The sequence below is a fragment of the Aquarana catesbeiana genome, linkage group LG02 (assembly GCF_042186555.1).
Source record: "Aquarana catesbeiana isolate 2022-GZ linkage group LG02, ASM4218655v1, whole genome shotgun sequence".
Classification (NCBI taxonomy): Eukaryota; Metazoa; Chordata; class Amphibia; order Anura; family Ranidae; genus Aquarana; species Aquarana catesbeiana.
Genome location: NC_133325.1, coordinates 771,114,481 through 771,134,954, shown reverse-complemented (window position 1 = coordinate 771,134,954; position 20,474 = coordinate 771,114,481). Strand labels below are relative to the sequence as shown.

Here is a 20,474-nt window from a genome sequence, read left to right as displayed (position 1 = left end):
GTAATGGTGGGGAAGGTGTGCTCTGACTGTTTGGTGAAAGAAAGAAGTCAAAAGACTTCTTTCTTTCTCCAGAATATCAGCCAGTTTCAGGCTTCTCACTCTGATTCTCCACTTCTGAAATGGTGAATCAGAAAGTGAGAATTCTGTCACAGATCGCCAGTGAGGTGTGGAGATCGCACCTTCATAAACTGGCCGTTTCTGTGAATTCTCACTGTGCTGAGATAATCAGCGGAGAACATGTTCTCCGCTGATTATCTCAGTTTCATAAACTGGTAAAGCGCTGAGATCAGCGGTGAGACTCGGGATCGCCGCTGATCTCAGTTTCATAAAAGGACACCACAGTTATTACCTCTTGTATCTCTTGACCTCCCCTCTTAGATTGTAAGCTCTAAGGAGCAGGGCCCTCTGATTCCTACTGTATCAAATTGTATTGTATTTGTACTGTCTACCCTCAAGTTGTAAAGCGCTACGTAAACTGTTGGCGCTATATAAATACTGTATAATAATAATAATGGGTGCAGCTACAGGCATCATTCAGATATCCGCTTTTTTAGCCGGCGATTCCCTACACCATAAGAACGATAATAGCGGCTGTTCCACTGCTTGATCATTCTTACGGGAGGCCAGAGGGGATGTCCCCCCCCCTCCCACCACCCTCCTGGTGCTTCTACCGACTCACCGCTACGATCGAAGCCAGGATCTTTTTTTTTTTTTTTTTAAATTTTAGGCTTCCCAGCCTAGAGGTGAGATGTGAGGTCTTATTGACCCCATATCTCACTGTAAAGAGGACCTGTCATGCCATATTCCTATTACAAGGGATGTTTACATTCCTTGTAATAGGAATATAAGAGGTCAAAAATTATTTTTTTTGAAAAAAGCATCAAACTAAAATAAATAAAGTAAAATGAACAATAATAATAAAAAAAAAAAAAATAAAAAATTTTAAAGCGCCCCTGTCCCTGTGTGCTCGCATGCAGAAGCGAACGCATACGTAAGTCCCGCCCACATATGAAAATGGTGTTCAAAACACACATGTGAGGTATCGGTGCGATCGGTAGAGCGAGAGCAATAATTTTGGCCCTAGACCTCCTCTGTAACTCAAAACATGTAACCAGTAAACATGTTTAAAGCGTCGCCTATGGGGATTTTTGAGTAGCGAAGTTTGGCGCCATTCCACAAGCGCGTGCAATTTTGAAAGGTGACATGTTGGGTATCTATTTACTCAGCATAACTTCATATTTCGTATTATGCAAAAACATTGGGCTAACTTTGCTGTTTTGTTTTTTTTTAAGCACAAAACTGTTTTTTTTTTTTTTTTTTTTTTAAAAAGCGTTCAAAAAATTGCTGCGCAAATACCGTGCGAGATATAAAGTTGCAATGACCGCCATTGTATTCTCTAGGGTCTTTGCTAAAACAAAATATATAACGTTTTGGGGTTCTATGTAATTTTCTAGCTAATAAAAGATGATTTTTACATGTAGGAGAGAAATGTCAGAATTGGCCTGGGTGCTCCAGAACGCCTGAAGTTGCTCCCCTGCATGTTGGGCCTCTGTATGTAGCCACGCTGTGTAAAATACTCACACATGTGGTATCGCCGTACTCGGGAGTAATAGCAGAATGTGTTTTGGGGTGTAATTTGTGGTATGCATATGCTGTGTGTGAGAAATAACCTGCTAATATGACAGTTTTGTGAAAAAAAAAAAAAAGTAAAAAAAAAAAACTTGATTTTGCAAAGAATTGTGGGAAAAAAATGACAACTTCAAAAAACTCACCCTGCATCTTTCTAAATACCTTGGAATGTCTTCTTTCCAAAAAGGGGTCATTTGGGGGGTATTTGTACTTTTCTTGCATGTTAGGGTGCAAAAAATTAGATAGGCCGTCAGTACTTCAGGTGTGATTAATTTTCAGATATTGGTACCATAGCTTTTGGACTCTGTAACTTTCGCAAAGACCAAATAATATCCACCAATTTGGGTTATTTTTACCAAAGATATGTAGCGGTATAAATTTTGGCCAAAATATATGAAGAAAAATTACTAATTTGCAAAATTTTATAACAGAAACTAAGGAAAATGCATTTTTTTTACAGATTTTTCGTTTTTTTTCTTTTATAGCGCAAAAAATAAAGAACCCAGCGGTGATTAAATACCACCAAAAGAAAGCACTATTTGTGTGAAAAAAAGGACAAAAATTTCATATAGATACAGTGTTGCATGACTGAGTAATTGTCATTCAAAATGTGAGAGCACCAAAAGCTGAAAATTGGTCTGGTTAGGAAGGGGGTTTAAGTGCCCAGTTGTCAAGTGGATAATAGGGTATCCTGCTCTTTTTAAAACCATCAACTGAGCTGGCCAGAACTACTTTTGAAGAAGTATAGTCCACAAAAATATTAGGTCATGACTTAATTGACCTAGTATGTGTCTTTAGTAGGTCAATGATGTTGCAGACATCCCTGCCCCCTTGTGTACATGCAGCTGTGGAGCGGGGAATGCGATGGCCGCAGGTGATTGGACGAAAATGACAACTAGCTTCCATTTGGATCTGGGTCGAACACAAGTTAAGGACCAAACCCAAGCTCTTCTCTAGTATTATATATGCAAAAAAGATGCAGCACTAGTGACATGGCAAAGTTACAGAATTTACAAGTGAAAAGAGGCTAAAAATAAGACTAAAGCAAAATCTCTAAATTTCAGTCCATAGGTGAAAAATGACAACAACCATCCGTGCTTAGTATAGATAAGCTGTAGGAGAGGGAAACGTGAAAATTCTTTACACAATGTGCATCCAGCTCTGCACCCAAGTGAGTAAGTAGCCTGCTTACCAGCTCTCCGTGACCACTAGAATAATGGTCTCACCAAGCTCAGGGAAATAGGTCTCCACAGGACCCTTAATAGTGTCTGGAACTTCCGCCTTACTAGTGAAACTCGGAAATATAAAAAAGAATTGCTCCCATAGTGCAGTATTTTAGAAAAACTGAATTTAATAAAATAAGTGGTTTGCACTTACAAGATAAAAGTCGTTTGTAGGCAACAGAGCAGTATATGGTTTGGTAAGAACAGTGGCGTCTCCACAGGCTTCACTTCCTGGTTCGCTTGTCCATCAACCTCCTGAGAGGAAAAAACATGATGACTTCACCGTCGCTGGCCCAACCCTAGGTGTTTCGTCTCTACCGGACGTCTGGGGATTGGCTAATTGGCTAATCCACAGACGACGTCTGGTAGTGACGAAACATGTAGGGTGGGGACGGTGATCCTTTTCATCTGGCCGGGAGAGAGAGGACATTAGACTGCCAGTGGCTGTCATCAGTGCCTATACAGGTTGCCTGTCAGTGCCCATCAGTGCTGCATATTAGTGCCACCTCATCAGCACACATCATTAAAGGAGAAAAATTACTTATTTACAAAATTTTATAAACAAAACTAAGAAAAACACATTATAATATATATATATATATATATATATATATATATATATATATATATATATATATATTAATTAAATCTTCATTTGTTTAGCAAAAAATAAAACCCCAGTGGTGAGCAAATACCACTCTTCGGGTACTTTGGGTGGTAACGTTTCTCTATCTCAACACATGGGTGGACAACCCTCTCAATCCAGTATGGGTCTGGCTATGACTTCAGATGAGGAGGTAGGCAAAAGTAGGTTTTTTTCCACAGGGCACAACACCTATCCCCAAAACATAGAGAAGGCACAGGCCCCAATAATGGATACCAAGGATATGAATATTATCAATCTCTCTAGCCATAGACTATCGGCCGAAGAGAGGGCTTTACTATCTAAAGGGTTAAGTTTCTGCCCAGATTCTAACCTTGATATCTTTGAGGTTATCAAGGACTTGAATCTTTTTGCGTGGAAATTGCTGTTTAAGCGCATGTACTCAAAGAACAAGGAGAAACCCAAAACTCCTGTTCAACATGAGAAGGATCTTGATGTGTTGTTGTCCTTGTTAGAGGAACAGGACTCATCAGATTTATTCAACACCATAGATATAGATTCCCTCCTCCAGGAACACTTGACGGCTGAAGTACCACCTCCTTGGTTAAAAAAGTTGAAAAACAAATCCGATAAATTCCCTTCTCTCAATTCTAACCCTAATTTGATGCCCTTTGTCTCTTCTGTGACATCTGAGATTAAAAAATTGAAAATGCAGAAAAAAGCTGGAAATTTATCCTCCCCTGAACAACTCGCTCTGGATAATTTAAAAAAAATGTTACTCCCTTACGATTAAACCATCTGACAAGGGGGGTAACATTGTCATCATGTCCAATGATCAATATAAGACAATGTGTAACAAAGTTTTGGCGAACCGAGACTGGTATGAATTAATTCCCAGAGCGAGTATTTCAAAATTCAAAACCCAGTTTTATGCCCTGGTGGATGGAGCATTTTCCCAGGGTATTATAGATCAGGATACCTGGGAATTTTTGCGCATTAAATAACCCAGGACCCCGACCTTTTATTGTATACCTAAGGTCCATAAGAACCTGTTGTCTCCGCCAGGGAGACCTATAGTATCAGGTAACAGGGCTATTACTGAACATCTTAGTCTGTATGTTGACACTCATCTTAAACCTTTTGTTGAGAATTTACCCTCTTATGTGCGGGACACTATTCACCTCTTAAAAGTTTAGAGGGTTTGCATGTTTCACAGCAGTCCCTACTGGTAGCTATTGACATAGAAGCCCTATACAGCTCCATTCCCCATTATTTAGGGTTGGCCGTTATTAGACGTGTCATTGCGCAGACGCATAGAGACGATAAAAAATTATGTGAATTTATCATTATGGCATTGGAGTTCATACTCCACCATAACGTTTTTTCTTTTCATTTCATTTTCTCCAGGTACAGGGCGTACGCTTACCTGTACCTGGGGGAATGGGAGCAGTCTTTCCTGTCTGATGAATCCCTTAAATCTCACACTCAACATGTGGCATCTTGGTTCCGATATATTGATGATATCTTGGTACTATGGGAGGGCTTGGAGGTAGAGCTGGAGGAATGCATTTGTATAATGCAACATAATACCTTTAATTTGAAGTTCACTGTAACTCACAGTGAGACCAGTGTCACGTTTTTGACCACTATTATAACCAAAAATAAGGACGGTAGTCTCTCTAGTGGACTTTTCCGTAAGCCCACAACAGGGAACACAATATTGCACGCCTCCAGCTCTCATCCTCAGCCTCACCTCTGTGCAATCCCTCAAACCAATATTTGAGGTTAAAGCGGAATTGCTCCGATCAGGAGTCTTACCTACGGTAAGCGGCCACCCTTAGAGATAGGCTCCTTTTGAGAGGCTATTCTCACTCTATTTTGAAAAAGGCATTCAGGCGAGCCAATGGACGGACCAGACGCGAGTTACTATTTGGTCATCAAAGAAAAACTGACGACTCTCCGGTGGTCAGGATAATCACGAGATTCAGCAACCAACACCAATCAGTCAAGTCAATTTTCAATAGATTTTGGCATTTATTATACGCTGACCCTACCCTACGCCCTCACTTGTCTGAGCGCCTGGCAATCACTCACCGACGCACAAGTTCACCAAGGGACCAGCTGGTCCATAGTGAATTCGTGGGTGAGTTCCGAAGTGATCCCTGTAGAAGAATGGGGACTTTCACCTGCGGTGGATGCCTGATATGTCATTACATGAACACGAGACAGGACATCACTCTCCCTAACGGATGACCATATAAACCTTATCACTTTTTCAACTACAAAACCGAGGGGGTGGTATACCTTCTCACCTGTCAGTGTCAACAATTATATGTTGGCAAGACTAAGTTAAAGTTTTTAGTTTTTTGTTTACAATTATTTTATTTATTCAAGGAACACAGTCGAACACAGACATCTGGGCAATCACAGTGTTATCTTACATCACATTGCATATATATATATTATATACCATAGCATTTTATTACCTGTTAAGGACAATATGACATTTTGCTATCTGATACGTCTCTGTCATTTTATGTAACAGTTGCTATAGGCGACGTCTTTTTTTTGTCTCGGTGCACATTAGGCAGCAATATTAATGGTGCAGGTGTGTTACCCGTCAGTGGGTCCCAGTCCTTTTTAAAGTTTTATATACTAGAAGAGTTTAGGTCCCATTAATTCGGGTCTATGTAACCGGGGAAAAAAGGAATAGAGAGAAGTATAGTTTGAAGTTATGTAAGGAAGAAAAGAGGAAAGAGAGAGAAGACATAGAAAAGGGGGTTGGGGGAGGGGGGCGTGGGGGGGGAGAAATGGGGGGAGGAAATCTGGAGGGTATCTTTGTGCAAGCCCGCCAGGTGCGGGGGTAGTCAGATAAAACACCCGAATGTTCTGAAGCTGGTGAGATCAATATTTAGTTCGTCAGTTAGTTAGTAAGGTGACATTTAGTCATTTGGGTCACTGTCAAGGAGGGCTCTTCCCTCATTTGAGAAGATAAAGACGTGCCATGGTGACCAAGTCTTGGAGTATCGCTCCTGCTGGTGTCGTGCAGTTAGTACAAGGTCTTCCAATCTGCTTATTTCTTTAACTTTCCGAATCCGCATCCCTACTGTCGGGGGTTGCGGTGATTTCCAGTTAAAGGGGATGCACGCTTTAGCAGCATCAAGAAGGTGTCAGATAATAGATCTTTTGTATATTTTCCCTGGTATATTGGTGACGTGTAGGATAAAGAATGCTGGGTCATTGGGTATTTCGCGTTCTGTGAGTTTTTGGAGGGTGTGTTGGACTTCCATCCAAAAGTGTTGTAATTTGGGGCAGGTCCAAAAAATTTGTAGGATGGTGCCTTTGTCCTCCCTGCATCTCCAGCACTGATCAGAAGTGTCAGAAAATTTTTTCTTCAGTCTCACTGGGGTTCTGTACCACCTGGTTAGGATCTTGAAGTTGGTCTCCTGTGTTTTTTTCCCCATTCCGTCTTTCAGGACAGCACCATAGAGAGACCTTGGCTCCTCCCTTCCCAGGAAACACCGCCTTAAACTTTAGGTTTTAAGTCCCACCGTCCTGCCAGCCCCTCAGTTCTGGTGTTTCCTCCGGTGGGGAGACACCGCTTGGAGCCAGGGGCTAAGACAGCCAGGGAGGCTGAGCCTTTGAGGAGGGGGGGGGGAACCGAGGTCTCTCTCTCCTACAGTGTGCAGCTTATGAGGCTAGGGAGCCTGGGTACCTTTTTAAAAAGCGGCACATCGCGCTCCCCCAGCTTCTCCTGGCGAGGCAGTAAGCTGGAGGGGTCCGGTCTTCTGAGTCCAGGGGCGGCACAGAGCGGAGGTGCTAAGGACCGCCCTGCAGTAAGCGACAGCGTGGGAGCTCAGAGCGCTGGGTCGGAGGGCGGGTGACGCCATTTCCGGCGGGAGGTCAGCACTTCCGCCCGACCCGCGGCTTCCGGTTCCGGTCGCGAGGTAGAAGAGCGGACCGTGCGCTGGCTGGTGCTGCCTCATTTTTGCTGTGGGGACAGCACACAGAGGCAGGGAAAACCACTCTAACCCTCAGCAGGATGTCGGAAGCAGAGGCTTCACGAACTGCACCTGGAGAAGCCTGCACCAGCCATTCTAAGGTAAGAGGAACCCTGGGGTGGTGTTCCCTTACCGTCTTCCTGTAAGCTCCACAGGTGTTTTTTCTCCCTTGGTGGTGGGGGGAAGGGGGGGTAACTGGGACCCTGGTGGTGGTTGGTCCTGGGAAACGCACCCCTGGTGGCCCTCTAGGATTAAGTATTGGTGGAGGGGCTTGCTGACTGCTCTCTTCTGTATTGTTTTTTTACTCTACTGCAGTAGCATACATAAACAGGCAGGGGGGTACCAAGAGCAGATCCCTGTGGGTCCTGACAGAATCCATTCTCAAATGGGCAGAAACAAATGTCCTGTCCCTTTCGGCAGTGCATCTGAAGGGGGAACAAAATCAGGTGGCGGACTTCCTCAGCAGAAAGACACTGAGAGAAGGCGACTGGGTTTTGAACCAGGAGATTTTCGAGGCGGTTTCTCGAAAGTGGGGAAGGCCATGTGTAGATCTCTTCGCCTCAAGAGAAAACAGGAAAGCTCCTCCTTTTCTTCTCCCTGAACAAATGGGACGGGGCGCTTGGGGTGGACGCCCTGGCTCAGAAATGGGCTTTCCCCAGGTGTTATGCCTTCCCCCCCCCCTGTACTGATTCCAGCAGTGTTGAGAAAGTTCCGGGGGGAGAGCACGATTCTGATTCTGATTGCGCCCCATTGGCCCAGGAGGCCTTGGTTTTCCATCCTGAGGAGCCTAGCGGTGGAACCACCTTGGATCCTGCCAGTCCAGGAGAACCTTCTTTCTCAGGGACCGGTCTATTGTTCTCAGGTGGAGTGCTGGAACCTCGCAGCCTGGCTACTGAGGAGGAATTGCTGAGGGGCAGGGGGTTTTCAGATCGTTTAATTAAAACCCTCCTAAGTTGCAGGAAAAAAGAAACGCAAGTTATATACCGGAAGGTATGGAAACGCTTTGATAGCTGGTGCTCAGAAAGTTCCTTTGATGTACGCAGCTCCGTAGCAGTTTTAGAATTTCTTCAAGCAGGGGCGGATAAAGGGTTGGCCCTTAGCACCTTGAAAGGACAAGTATCCGCTTTGAGCGTGTTTTTGGAAAAACAGCTAGCTACGGACCCGTGGATAGTCAGGTTCTTTAAAGCATTAAGCAGACGGAGACCTGTTAGAGTCCCCCCCTTTCCGGTATGGGACCTTTCATTAGTGTTACAGGCATTCACGGGGGAACCCTTTTGAGCCAGTTGAGTCCTGTAAGTTAAATTTGATCACCCTCAAAACTGTGTTTTTTGGTGGCGATCACTACGGCAAGGAGAGTGAGCGAACTAGAAGCCCTCTCTATTAGAACACCTTTTTTTCAGGTGTTTCCGGACCGTGTGGTTTTTAGAACCGATCCGGCCTTTTTGCCAAAGGTGGCCTCGGGGTTCCATAGAGGCCAAGAAATTGTTTTGCCTACCTTCTGTTCGAATCCTGTGAGGGAACAGGAACACATTTTTCATAAACTGGACGTTAGAAGGTGCGTCCTTCAGTACTTAGAGGTTACAAAACCATTTAGGAAGTCTGATTCCTTTTTTGTTTTAATTTCCGGGTCTAAAAAAGGTAGCAAAGCCTCTAGGCATACAATAGCCAGATGGTTAAGGGCAGCTATCACACAGGCTTACGTTTTCAGGGGATTAGACCCCCCAGAAGGCATTAATGCCCATTCCACCAGGGCAATGGCGGCTTCCCAGGCAGAGTGGGCTGGTGCATCTCCAGAGCAGATCTGTAGGGCTGCAACGTGGTCCAGGTTTGACACATTCGTGAAGCACTACAGATTGGATCTTCTGTCTGCAAGGGACCAAGCCTTTGGTCGTAAGGTACTGCAGGCAGTAGTCCCACCCTAAGGTAAGGTGCTCGCTTATCCTCTCTATGGTGCTGTCCTGAAAGACGGAATGGGGAAAGACGGAGTTACTTACCGGTAACTTCCTTTTCCAGGAGTCTTTCAGGACAGCACAGATACCCACCCATTTTTTGGACTTTAATTAAGAGTTCATCGCAGGAGAACGTCAGGTAAGATAGAGATTATTATGACGTGTTCTTGTGTCTCCCCAGCTGTCCGGAGGTACTCTTGAAGAACTGAGGGGCTGGCAGGACGGTGGGACTTAAAACCTAAAGTTTTTAAGGCGGTGTTTCCTGGGAAGGGAGGAGCCAAGGTCTCTCTATGGTGCTGTCCTGAAAGACTCCTGGAAAAGGACGTTACCGGTAAGTAACTCAGTTTTTTGTGCAAATAGAAGATTTGTATGTTAACCTTAGGATATGTTGTTGCTGTGTTGTGCTGAAAGTTTTACCTAGGTCCCGCTCCCAATTTTGTATGCAGTTCAACACGTGAGGTTCCGCAGGGGCAATTAGCAACTCGTAGTTAGCAGAAAGTGTGTGGGTCATTGCCCCCGTCTCTGAGCAGAATTCCTCGAAGGTGGTAAGGGGCCTGGAAAACAACCCCGGAGCCGAGAGAGTTCTGAGGAAGTGGGAGAGCTGAGGGGCACTCCAAAAGTCCAGCCGGAAGGGTCCTGACTGGTCCACCAGCCTCGGGATCGTCGGCCACGCCCCCTCCTGTACAAATCGGGAAGCCTGTATAAGGCCCAAGTCCTTCAGGTTTGAAAGTTGGGACCACCACTTCCCGGAGGGAAAAGGGGGTTCCCCATAATTGGGTATAGGGGTGATGTACTTTGAGGATATATTAGTGGATGAAAGTAGGACTGAACATAGTTTAGCTGTATTGCCTATTAGAGGATGATTTTTCATCTCCCGTGAGAGGGAGGTATAACACCACGAAGCCCCGCCAAGAGGAACATCCGATTGGGCCTGTTCAATACGAACCCATAATTTAAAATCTGCCTGTCTGTTCAAATCTACCATCAAATCTACCATCCTGCTCAGATGTATAGCTTGGTAATACGGCACTGCCAAACCCCCATCTATGTGCCCAGATGAAGTCGAAGAATGCCGATTGAATTTGTTTGAAATAACTAGCCAGGATATGGACTGGGAGTGCCTGTAGGAGATATAGAAACTTGGGGAGGATGCTTATTTTAATAATGTTGCAGCGGCCTATCCAAGAATGAAGACCGGTGATCCACTTGTCTAGAAGTTGTCTCCGAAGTGGCGGGGACCAATGTTCCTAGATACGTCAGCGCCTTATCAGTCCTTTTAAATTTAAAGTTGTTTTGTAGTTGTACGATTGATTTTTGTGGAAAATTAACTCCCATTGCCTCAGACTTGGAGAAGTTAATCTGGAGGTTCGAGAGATCTCCGGATCTCTCAAACTCCTTCATCAGGTTAGGGAGTGAAACCAGGGGGTTCGTAAGGGAGAATAACATGTCATTGGCATATGCCGAAACTTTATGCTGGGAATCCCTTATCTTAACTCCTTCAATGTCTGGATTATTTCGGACCGTGCAGAGAAATGGTTCCAATGACAGGGCGAAAAGGAGAGGTGACAATGGGCACCCCTGGCGTGTCCCTTTGGTGATTCCAAGGGTGTCTGATAAAACACTATTGACCCGGACTCTTGCTGCTGGTCTGGAATAGATCGCAGAAATCCATTGCATCATTTTGGTGCCGAAGCCAGCATGTCGTAAGACAGCAAGCATGAAATTCCAGTTCACCCTGTCAAAGGCCTTCTCCGCATCGGTGCCAAGAAATACACATTGTGTCTGTGAATGGTTTACTGCCTGAAGCAGATTCAGTACCTTTGTGGATTTACCCCCTTAATGACCAGAGCACTTTTTACAATTTGGCACTGCGTCGCTTTAACTGCTAATTGCGCGGTCATGCAATGCTGTACCCAAACGAAATTTGCGTCCTTTTCTTCCCACAAATAGAACTTTCTTTTGATGGTATTTGATCATCTCTGCCATTTTTATTTTTTGCGCTATAAACGGAAAAAGACCGAAAATTTAAAAAAAAAATGATATTTTCTACTTTTTGTTATATAAAAAAAATCCAATAAACTCAATTTTAGTCATACATTTAGGCCAAAATGTATTCGGCCACATGTCTTTGGTAAAAAAAATGTCAATAAGTGTATATTTATTGGTTTGCGCAAAAGTTATAGTGTCTACAAACTAGGGTACATTTTCTGGAATTTACACAGCCTTTAATTTATGACTGCCTATGTTATTTCTTGAGGTGCTAAAATGGCAGGGTGGTACAAAACCCCCACAAATGACCCCATTTTGGAAAGTAGACACCCCAAGGAAATTGCTGAGAGGCATGTTGAGCCCATTGAATAGTCTTTTTTTTTTTTTTGTCCCAAGTGATTGAATAATGACCAAAAAAAAAAATTACAAAAAGTTGTCACTAAATGATATATTGCTCACAAAGGCCATGGGCATATGTGGAATTGCGCCCCAAAATATATTCAGCTGCATCTCCTGAGTACGGGGATACCACATGTGTGGGACTTTTTGGGAGCCTAGCCGCGTACGGGGCCCCGAAAACCAATCACTGCCTTCAGGATTTCTAAGGGCGTAAATTTTTGATTTTACTCCTCACTACCTATCACAGTTTTGAAGGCCATAAAATGCCCAGATGGCATAAAACCCCCCCAAATGACCCCATTTTGGAAAGTAGACACCCCAAGCTATTTGCTTTGAGGCATGTTGAGTCCATGGAATATTTTATATTTTGACACAGCAATATATCATTTAGTGACAACTTTGTGCAAAAAAAAAAAAAATTTGTCTCTTTCCCGCAACTTGTGTCACAATATAAAATATTCCATGGACTCGACATGCCTCTCAGCAAATAGCTTGGGGTGTCTACTTTCCAAAATGGGGTCATTTGGGGGGGTTTTGAACTGTCCTGGCATTTTATGCACAACATTTAGAAGCTTATGTCACACATCACCCACTCTTCTAACCACTTGAAGACAAAGCCCTTTCTGACACTCTTTGTTTACATGAAAAAAATTTTTTTTTGCAAGAAAATTACTTTGAACCCCCAAACATATATTTTTTTAAAGCAAATGACCTGAAGATTAAAATGGTGGGTGTTTCATTTTTTTTTTTTTGACACAGTATTTGCGCAGCGATTTTTCAAACGCATTTTTTGGGGAAAAAACACACTTTTTTTTTAAATTTTAATGCGCTAAAACACACTATATTGCCCAAATGTTTGATGAAATAAAAAAGATGATCTTAGGCCGAGTACATGGATACAAAACATGACATGCTTGAAAATTGCGCACAAACGTGCAGTCGCAACAAAATAAATACATTTTTAAAAGCCTTTAAAAGCCTTTACAGGTTACCACTTTAGATTTACAGAGGAGGTCTACTGCAAAAATTACTGCCCTCGATCTGACCTTCGCGGTGATACCTCACATGCATGGTGCAATTGCTGTTTACATTTGACGCCAGACTGACGCTTGCGTTCACCTTAGGGGGGGGACAGGGGTGCTTTTTTTTTTTTTTTCTTTATTATTTTTTTGCTTTTTTATCTTATTTTTAAACTGTTCCTTTTCATTTTTTTTTTTTAAATCATTTTTATTATTATCTCAGGGAATGTAAATATCCCCTATGATAGCAATAGGTAGTGACAGGTACTCTTTTTTGAAAAAATTGGGGTCTATTAGACCCTAGATTTCTCCTCTGCCCTCAAAGCATCTGACCACACCAAGATCGGTGTGATAAAATGCTTCCCCAATTTCCCAATGGCGCTATTTACATCCGGCGAAATCTAAGTCATAAAATGCTTGTAGCTTCCGGTTTCTTAGGCCATAGAGATGTTTGGAGCCACTCTGGTCTCAGATCAGCTCTATGGTCAGCTGGCTGAATCACCGGCTGCATTCTCAGGTTCCCTGTTGAGACAGGAGAGCCAGAGAAAAACACGGAAGACGGTGGGGGAGGGGGGGCATTCCCTCCCACTGCTTGTAAAAGCAGTCTAGAGGCTAACTAGCCGCTAGGATTGCTTTTACATGAAAGCCGACCGCTGGCTGAAAAGAATGATACCAAGATGATACCTAAACCTGCAGGCATCATTCTGGTATAACCACTCAAAGTCGTGAATGGCGTACCTGAAGACAAAAAAATGGTTAACAATAAAGCACAGTAAACGGTAAAGTATAAAAAATTGCATACCTGAAAAGCAAACATGATAAAACATAATAACAATAAAACATTGCAGAATAGAATACAGTAAAAAAGAGCAGAACAATAGAGAGAGAATAGAGAGAGAGAGAACAATAAAACGACAACTATTTTTTTTTATTTTATATTTTTGTTTGTGTTTTTTTTTTTTTTACACTTTTTTTTTGGAACTAACTTTTATAACTGTAACCGATTCCAGGTTCGGGTCTCTCAAAATGCGATGGCATCTTGGGAGACCCTGCGAAAGTGTGCCTAGTCTGTGCAATGCTGTACCCTACGCTAATACTCAACTAGTGAATGGTAGCGTTCAAAACATTCACCAATGCAAAGACCAGGATTGTCAGGACAGGAGGGACAGTAATAGCGGGTGTCACGCCTATATCCGCGCTTGCTGCAGACATGACATCTTTTTGGGGGGGGGGGTTCGTTGGGTAGGGGTACTCAGGAGGACATAAAAATGCCTCTCATGCAGCTGACTGCATTTGGTTGGGGATGTGATTGGGGGAAGTACGGGTGCTGCAGAAGTGGTGGATTCCCAATTAGGATTGGCAAATGCAGCAGGAAGGGCATTATGGGCACGACGGGCCTGTGTTTGTTTTCTTCTTGTGCTTGTCACCTCACCAGCTTGAACTGCACTTATGGGACTCGCCACGTCACCAAATGTTACTGCAGTGCTGGTTTGACTACAACCGGGGTGTACTAGGCCGCTGGTGCTTGCCAGTTCACCAAAACGCTACCAAAAAAACTGTTAGCGATCGCAGGGATCAGGCCTGACTCTGCGAACGCTGCAGTTATGCGTTTAGTGTTTTGTAAGTGACAGTGATCGATCGATACTGCACTTGGGTGGGCTGGGCTTGGCTGGGCCGGGCGGAGGGGCAAAACGCAGGTGCTAGCAGGTATCTGGGCTGATCCCGCTAACGCTGCGTTTATGGGACCAGTAAACTGCTGGGGATGCTAGTATAGATCTGATCGGATCAGATATTGATCTGTTCAGATACTATATCACTAAGGGAGGCGTATGCTGCGTGCGTGGGTGTTAGCGGTACTGACGCTAATCTGACGCTGCTTGGGGCGACACATATCACCGCCGGGTGATCAGGGGGCTAAACCTTTATTCGTTAATAAACGACGGGTGCCCTGACACTATAAAAAATAAACGAACTAACCAGCGTCACCCGTAACAGTTATACGGTGATCAGTGGTGAAAGGGTTAACTAGGGGGCAATCAAGGGGTTAAAACATTTATTAGATAGTTAATGGGGGTCCCTGTCGCTATAAAACGCTGACGGCGAACCTAAATATTTACCTCCCTAACTAGCGTCACCAGTGACACTAATACAGCGATTAGAAAAATGATCGCTTAGTGACACTGGCGACGGGGGGTGATCAAGGGGTTAAAACTTGGTTAGGGGGGTATCCTAGACCTAAAGGGGGCTAACCCTAACTGCCCTACCACACTAACTGTCACAAACTGACACCATGCAGTAATAAAAAAAAAAAACTGCTTGGTGTCAGTGTGACGGGGGGGGGGGGGGAGGGGTGATCGGGCAGGATCGAGGGTGTAATGTGTGCCTGGCATGTTCTACTGTGTGTGTATGTGTTGTGCACTCACAGTGATGTCTTCTCTCCTCGGCGCCGGAACGGAAAATACCGAGCCGAGGAGACATGACATCATTTCCTTTGCTGCTGTTTAGCATACAGCAGCAAAGGAAGATTCTCATTGGCTGTGAGCGATCGCGAGGGGGGGGGGCCACGAACGGATGGTCTCCCTCTCACCTCTCATTGCTCCCAGTCACAAGTCGTCCGCCTTGGGCACGGGGGGGGGGTCCGTATATTTACGTGATTCTGCCTGCCCGTGCAATTCTGCCGACGTATATCGTCGTTAGGCGGTCGGCAAGTGGTTAAAGTTTTACTTACGAGCCTCTAGACATATTACATCAATGAAGAAAGCCAACCCAGATCTCCCTCTGGGAAGGCATGTTGCCAACAAGCATCACGGCATTTTCCCAGGGATTGAGTTCCTGATTTTAGATAGAATTCATCCCAATCCGAGGGGCGGGGATTGGAACAAGGCCCTTTTGCAGCGGGAAACCCGCTGGATTGTGGACCTTGCCGCCACCTCGCCCCCCGGAGCTTCGTTATAGACCATTTTTGGAGGAGTTCTCATCTGGAGGATGTGAGAAGGAGTGATAGTCTCCTTCTGTTCTGTTGTAGAATATGTGCTTTTTTTTTGTCTTATATTGGCTATCTATTTTTATTTTTCATTTTTTATTTTTTGTGGTTCCCTTGTGAACACTGCCTTGTCTATTGCTGCCATTTTATGTGTTTATTCCATCTTGCATGTTCTATATTCTGTCTGCCCATCTGTCCCATGGTTTTTGGAATCTTCTTGCTATGTCTGTGGGTGGCGACTGTTGATCTTGGGAATATCTGCTGGTCTCCTGGTCCCACCCGGCACAGGTGGGCCTCCCGGGATCATCGATCCTTGAGGGGGCCTTTCATTTTGACGTTGTGGGTGGTGTCTGCTGGGTGGCCTGGGTGCGGCCCAGCCGATGGCTGCCTGCATGGTTGCCTTCCTGTGTCCGTGGGCCATCGTTGCAGGACTCTCTTCGCAGGGTTAGCCCTGCGGGGGGTGCCGTGCAGCGAGGGCTCAGGGTCCCCCCCTGAGCGCCTGTGGTATTGCCCTCCTTGGGGGTATAGGAGATGACTGTCTCTCCCCCAGTTTTGTTGATTTGGTCTGAGTCTTTGATTACATTCTGTAATTCACATATGTCATTTTTAACATTCTACTCCTTATCTTTCTCGATCATGTGTCATTATGCCTCCCCTGTTGCTAGGCAATCGGGTCCGCCGTTTCGTTTCCTTTCATGCATGCGTGGGTGGGGCCTTTGCAATCCTGGCCTATTTCCCTGTTACGTGGAATGATTGCGTAAGGACGTCGCACACACAGCGCCGCCGAATCACAACCACTCCGAGCGAGGTTCCCCCCTTGGCGGTGATGTAATGACGCCGCACGTCGAGCGGCGCCGCGTCAGACGCCGCCATCCTGAGCCTTTTTAAAGCCATGTTGGATGCAGTACGTTGTTATTGCTCCGGACGGCGGAGGGCTGGACGGATGGACGATCGCTGTGTGGACATTACCACATGGGAATGACCTCCGACTATTATGTTGATGTTTTCCCTTTGCTTTCTGTGGAACTTAGTTTGTTGAGAGGTTTTTACACTGAGGAATTTCTGTTGACACTTGTTGTTGTTTTATTATTTGCAGAGCCTCTCTTTGCGAAGAAAAACAGTTGAAGCGCACTGATTAGGAGCCTATCATTGATAAACTGTACCACACACCCTGTCTCTGGCCCGATCCTCCCCTCCCTTCTCTTCCCCTCCTCCCTTCCTCTTGTCTTCTTCGGGCTTCAACTATGTTGTGGTAGGACATTATGGATTGATCTGGTCTAGACAATAGGCCTTAGGATGCATCGTGGAAACATATGATTGTTTTTATATATATATATATTCAAAAATACTGTATATATATATATTTATGTGTGTGTGTATATAATATATATATAGATAGATAGAGATATATATATATATATATATATATATATATATATAGAGAGAGATATATATATATATAGAGAGAGATATATATATATATAGAGATATATATATATATATATATATATATATATATATATATATGTGTGTGTATTACCCTTTTAGATTCAATTCTGGGGTACTATCCTCCTCGGGGAGTTCTGCTTCTTTGGTGCTGCATGGGTGGGCCAGTGTGGATAAGGTGGGGCCAGCCACACATCTCGGCTTCCTTTTTTGGACCTTGAGGTGGTGTTTTTTGACACAGTCACCGCCAGGACTTCGGCAGTGAGATTCCAATGTTGATATGTCTGGGTATGTTTTCTCTTTATGTGATTACAATGCTGAATGTTTTCTGTGATGTAAAGCAACTGCCTAATACATTTATGCAACAATTCACTGATATACTCTTTTTTTTAATTTCGACTCTACTATATAGTGTGATTTTTCGTCACAAATTTTCCCTGATAAAGGGACGTCTTGTATAGTCCCCAAACGCGTAGGGCCGTGTGGAAGACTTCATAGGCATCACTACCACTTCATACCATTGCTTTTAGTGTTCCCATTGTTATATATTTCTTTGTATGTGTGTGTGTGTATATGTATATGTATAGTACAGTGAGCATTGAATATGTATATAATACTGCCAACATCCTTAGTTAAATATAGAGAAGAAAGTGGGTCGCCCCTTAGGACTTTAAAGGCAAAATAGATTGAAGTATAAAGAGTAGATTATATAAAATGCACAAAAGTGACAATTTTACTAAATTGTAGAAAAAATATAGAAATACAAATGTAGATACAATTTACAATATACGTCTTCGTTTAAAATGCACATATCAAGTTATACAAAATAGTAGTCAGTTGTGGAACTGCTGCCCAGAGGTCTGCGTCTTGTGTATACATGTGAAACATACAGACTTCAATCAGGCGCCTCTTGTGAATGTGTATCAGCATTTGGCACTGCACTCGGAGCTGCCCACCCCATGTGTCTGTGGATTTTCCAGCCAGCCTGTTCTAACTTCTGGTTTCTGCTTTGTTTTGTTATGTTCTAATTTCTATGAACCTTTTTTATAAAGATTGATCACCCAACTGTAAAATCCCTTGATGAAGGAATAACACACATACTAATTTCCGAAACATGTTTGGATATGTGGCGTAAATTCATCCGTTTGACCTTTAACGATATAGGCTGCAGGTTGAAAAGCACTGGGTTGACATATCTTTTTTTGTATAACTTGATATGTGCATTTTAAACGAAGAAGTATATTGTAAATAGTATCTACATTCGTATTTCTATATTTTTTCTACAATTTAAAAAAATTGGCACTTTTGTGCATTTTATATAATCTACTCTTTATACTTCAATCTATTTTGCCTTTAAAGTCCTAAGGGGGGCGATCCCTGCTTGCATTCCATGCATCTCTCTCTCTCTCTCTCTCTCTCTGTCTCTGTCTCTGTCTCTGTCTCTGTCTCTGTCTCAGTCTCAAAAAAAATTCTTAAAAGTTTTGTTTGAATACAGTGTACCATGACCACGCAATTGAAGTTTCAAGTGTGACAGCGCTGAAAGCTGAAAATTGGCCTGGGCAAGAAGGGGGTGAAATTGCCCAGTTGGCAAGTGGTTAATCAGTAAAGTTTTTGTCCGAAAATACAACATTTACATCACTTCCAAATTTTTATTCAGTCGTTCAAGAATTTTCATAACTTTAGTAACCTCTTTATTTTCGATATGGAGACCAGCATGCACAAAAAAAGAACATTTTAAATAATATACACTGATTTGGGTTATTTCAACCAAAGAAATGTAGCAAAAAAAAAGCCTGTGGTGAATAAATACCACCAAAAAAAAGATCTATTTGCGGAAAAAAATAATTTCATATGGGTACAGTGTTGCATGACTGCGCCATTGTCATTCAAAGTGTGAAAGAGCTGAAAATTGACTTGGGCAGGAAGGGGGTAAAATTGCCCGGTATTGCAGTGGTTAAAGTCCACTCCCTAGATGCTGCAATATGTTATGTGATCCTAAAGAGTTTAATGATGTAGCACACGTTTGAGGCTGGGTTCACACTATTGCGAATTGCATGAGGGTTTCCCCGCATTTGTAACTGCAAGGAATCGCTGCTGGAAAATCACCCTTGTGATATCAGGATAAGAGTGTTGTATCTCACCTAATATGTATTTTTTATTTTTTTGCATTAAACTATCTGGTTGCTATTATGTTGTAGCATACTGATATTTGCATTCTCTGCGGTGTCAAAGAAATGAAATGTGCTACAGGAATGGTGAGACCACATCTGGTACTTGGATACAGAGATCTCCCCACCTCTGTCCCTAAAAAAAATAATAATAAAGCCTGTGAATGCACAAACCTTAATATTTCAGTTTTGCTTGAAATTACATATTTATTTATTTATTTATTTTTTATGGTATTGTCTTCATGCGATGGTATAATTTTTAATGTTTTCTAATACTCTATACCCTTATTTCCAGCATCAACACCCCGGGTGATATGTACAAGCTCAAACCCTGCAGAACTGTCAGGAAATGTCACTCTGACATGTGAGTTCCGGGCTAATATGGAGATTCTACAAGTCACCTGGCAGAAGAAGAGGGGGAAGGACACTCAGAACATGGTGACCTACAGTGAGAATTACAGGACAAACATCATCGAACAGTTTGAGAAACACATCACCGTTCTGGAATCCACACCAGCAAAATCCTCTATAACTATTACAAAGCTGGAAGAGGAAGATGAAGCTTGCTACAGCTGCTTGTTTAATGCATATCTAAATGGCACCTTTACTGGAGAAGTTTGCCTGACGGATCTCAGTAAGTCACATTTGGCGCGTAGTTGCATTTGCTGTTGTGATCTGCATCCACATCCATTAGGTTCTTCGGTGGTGCAGGACTGCAGACATGAACAGAGATGTGTGTCTACAATATGTTAGTACAGCTTTAAATGTTTCTGTATAAAAAATTAGGCCTATAGGGAGCAGCAAGTCTGATCACCAAAGCAGTTGAGAAACTTTACTCAATAAATAGAGTAAAGATTTACTTCATTAACCACGGATGAACCAATACCGAGTATTTACACGAGTACTCATGAAAATGCTCCTGATACTGAAACCGATATTTGCGGTGTGGTTTGCACCCATGCAAAATGAATGTGCGCAAATTGCACTGCAAAGAATCGAATGCGATTTGAACAGGAATTCTGTGCGATTCCTGTCCGAATTGCATGCGATTTCCCCCACCCCAC

At 43.4% G+C, this 20,474-nt stretch overlaps 1 protein-coding gene across 2 annotated transcripts in view; it reads left to right on the top strand.

Annotated features, from left to right (window-relative positions):
* Positions 1 to 20,474, top strand: part of LOC141129345 (uncharacterized) — a 67,140-nt gene that overhangs the window by 14,927 nt on the left and 31,739 nt on the right. For both annotated transcript variants that reach the window (XM_073617319.1, XM_073617318.1), the window contains exon 2: positions 19,706 to 20,044. In XM_073617319.1, the coding sequence (XP_073473420.1) occupies positions 19,706 to 20,044 (339 nt within the window). The remainder of the gene's footprint in view (positions 1 to 19,705; positions 20,045 to 20,474) is intronic.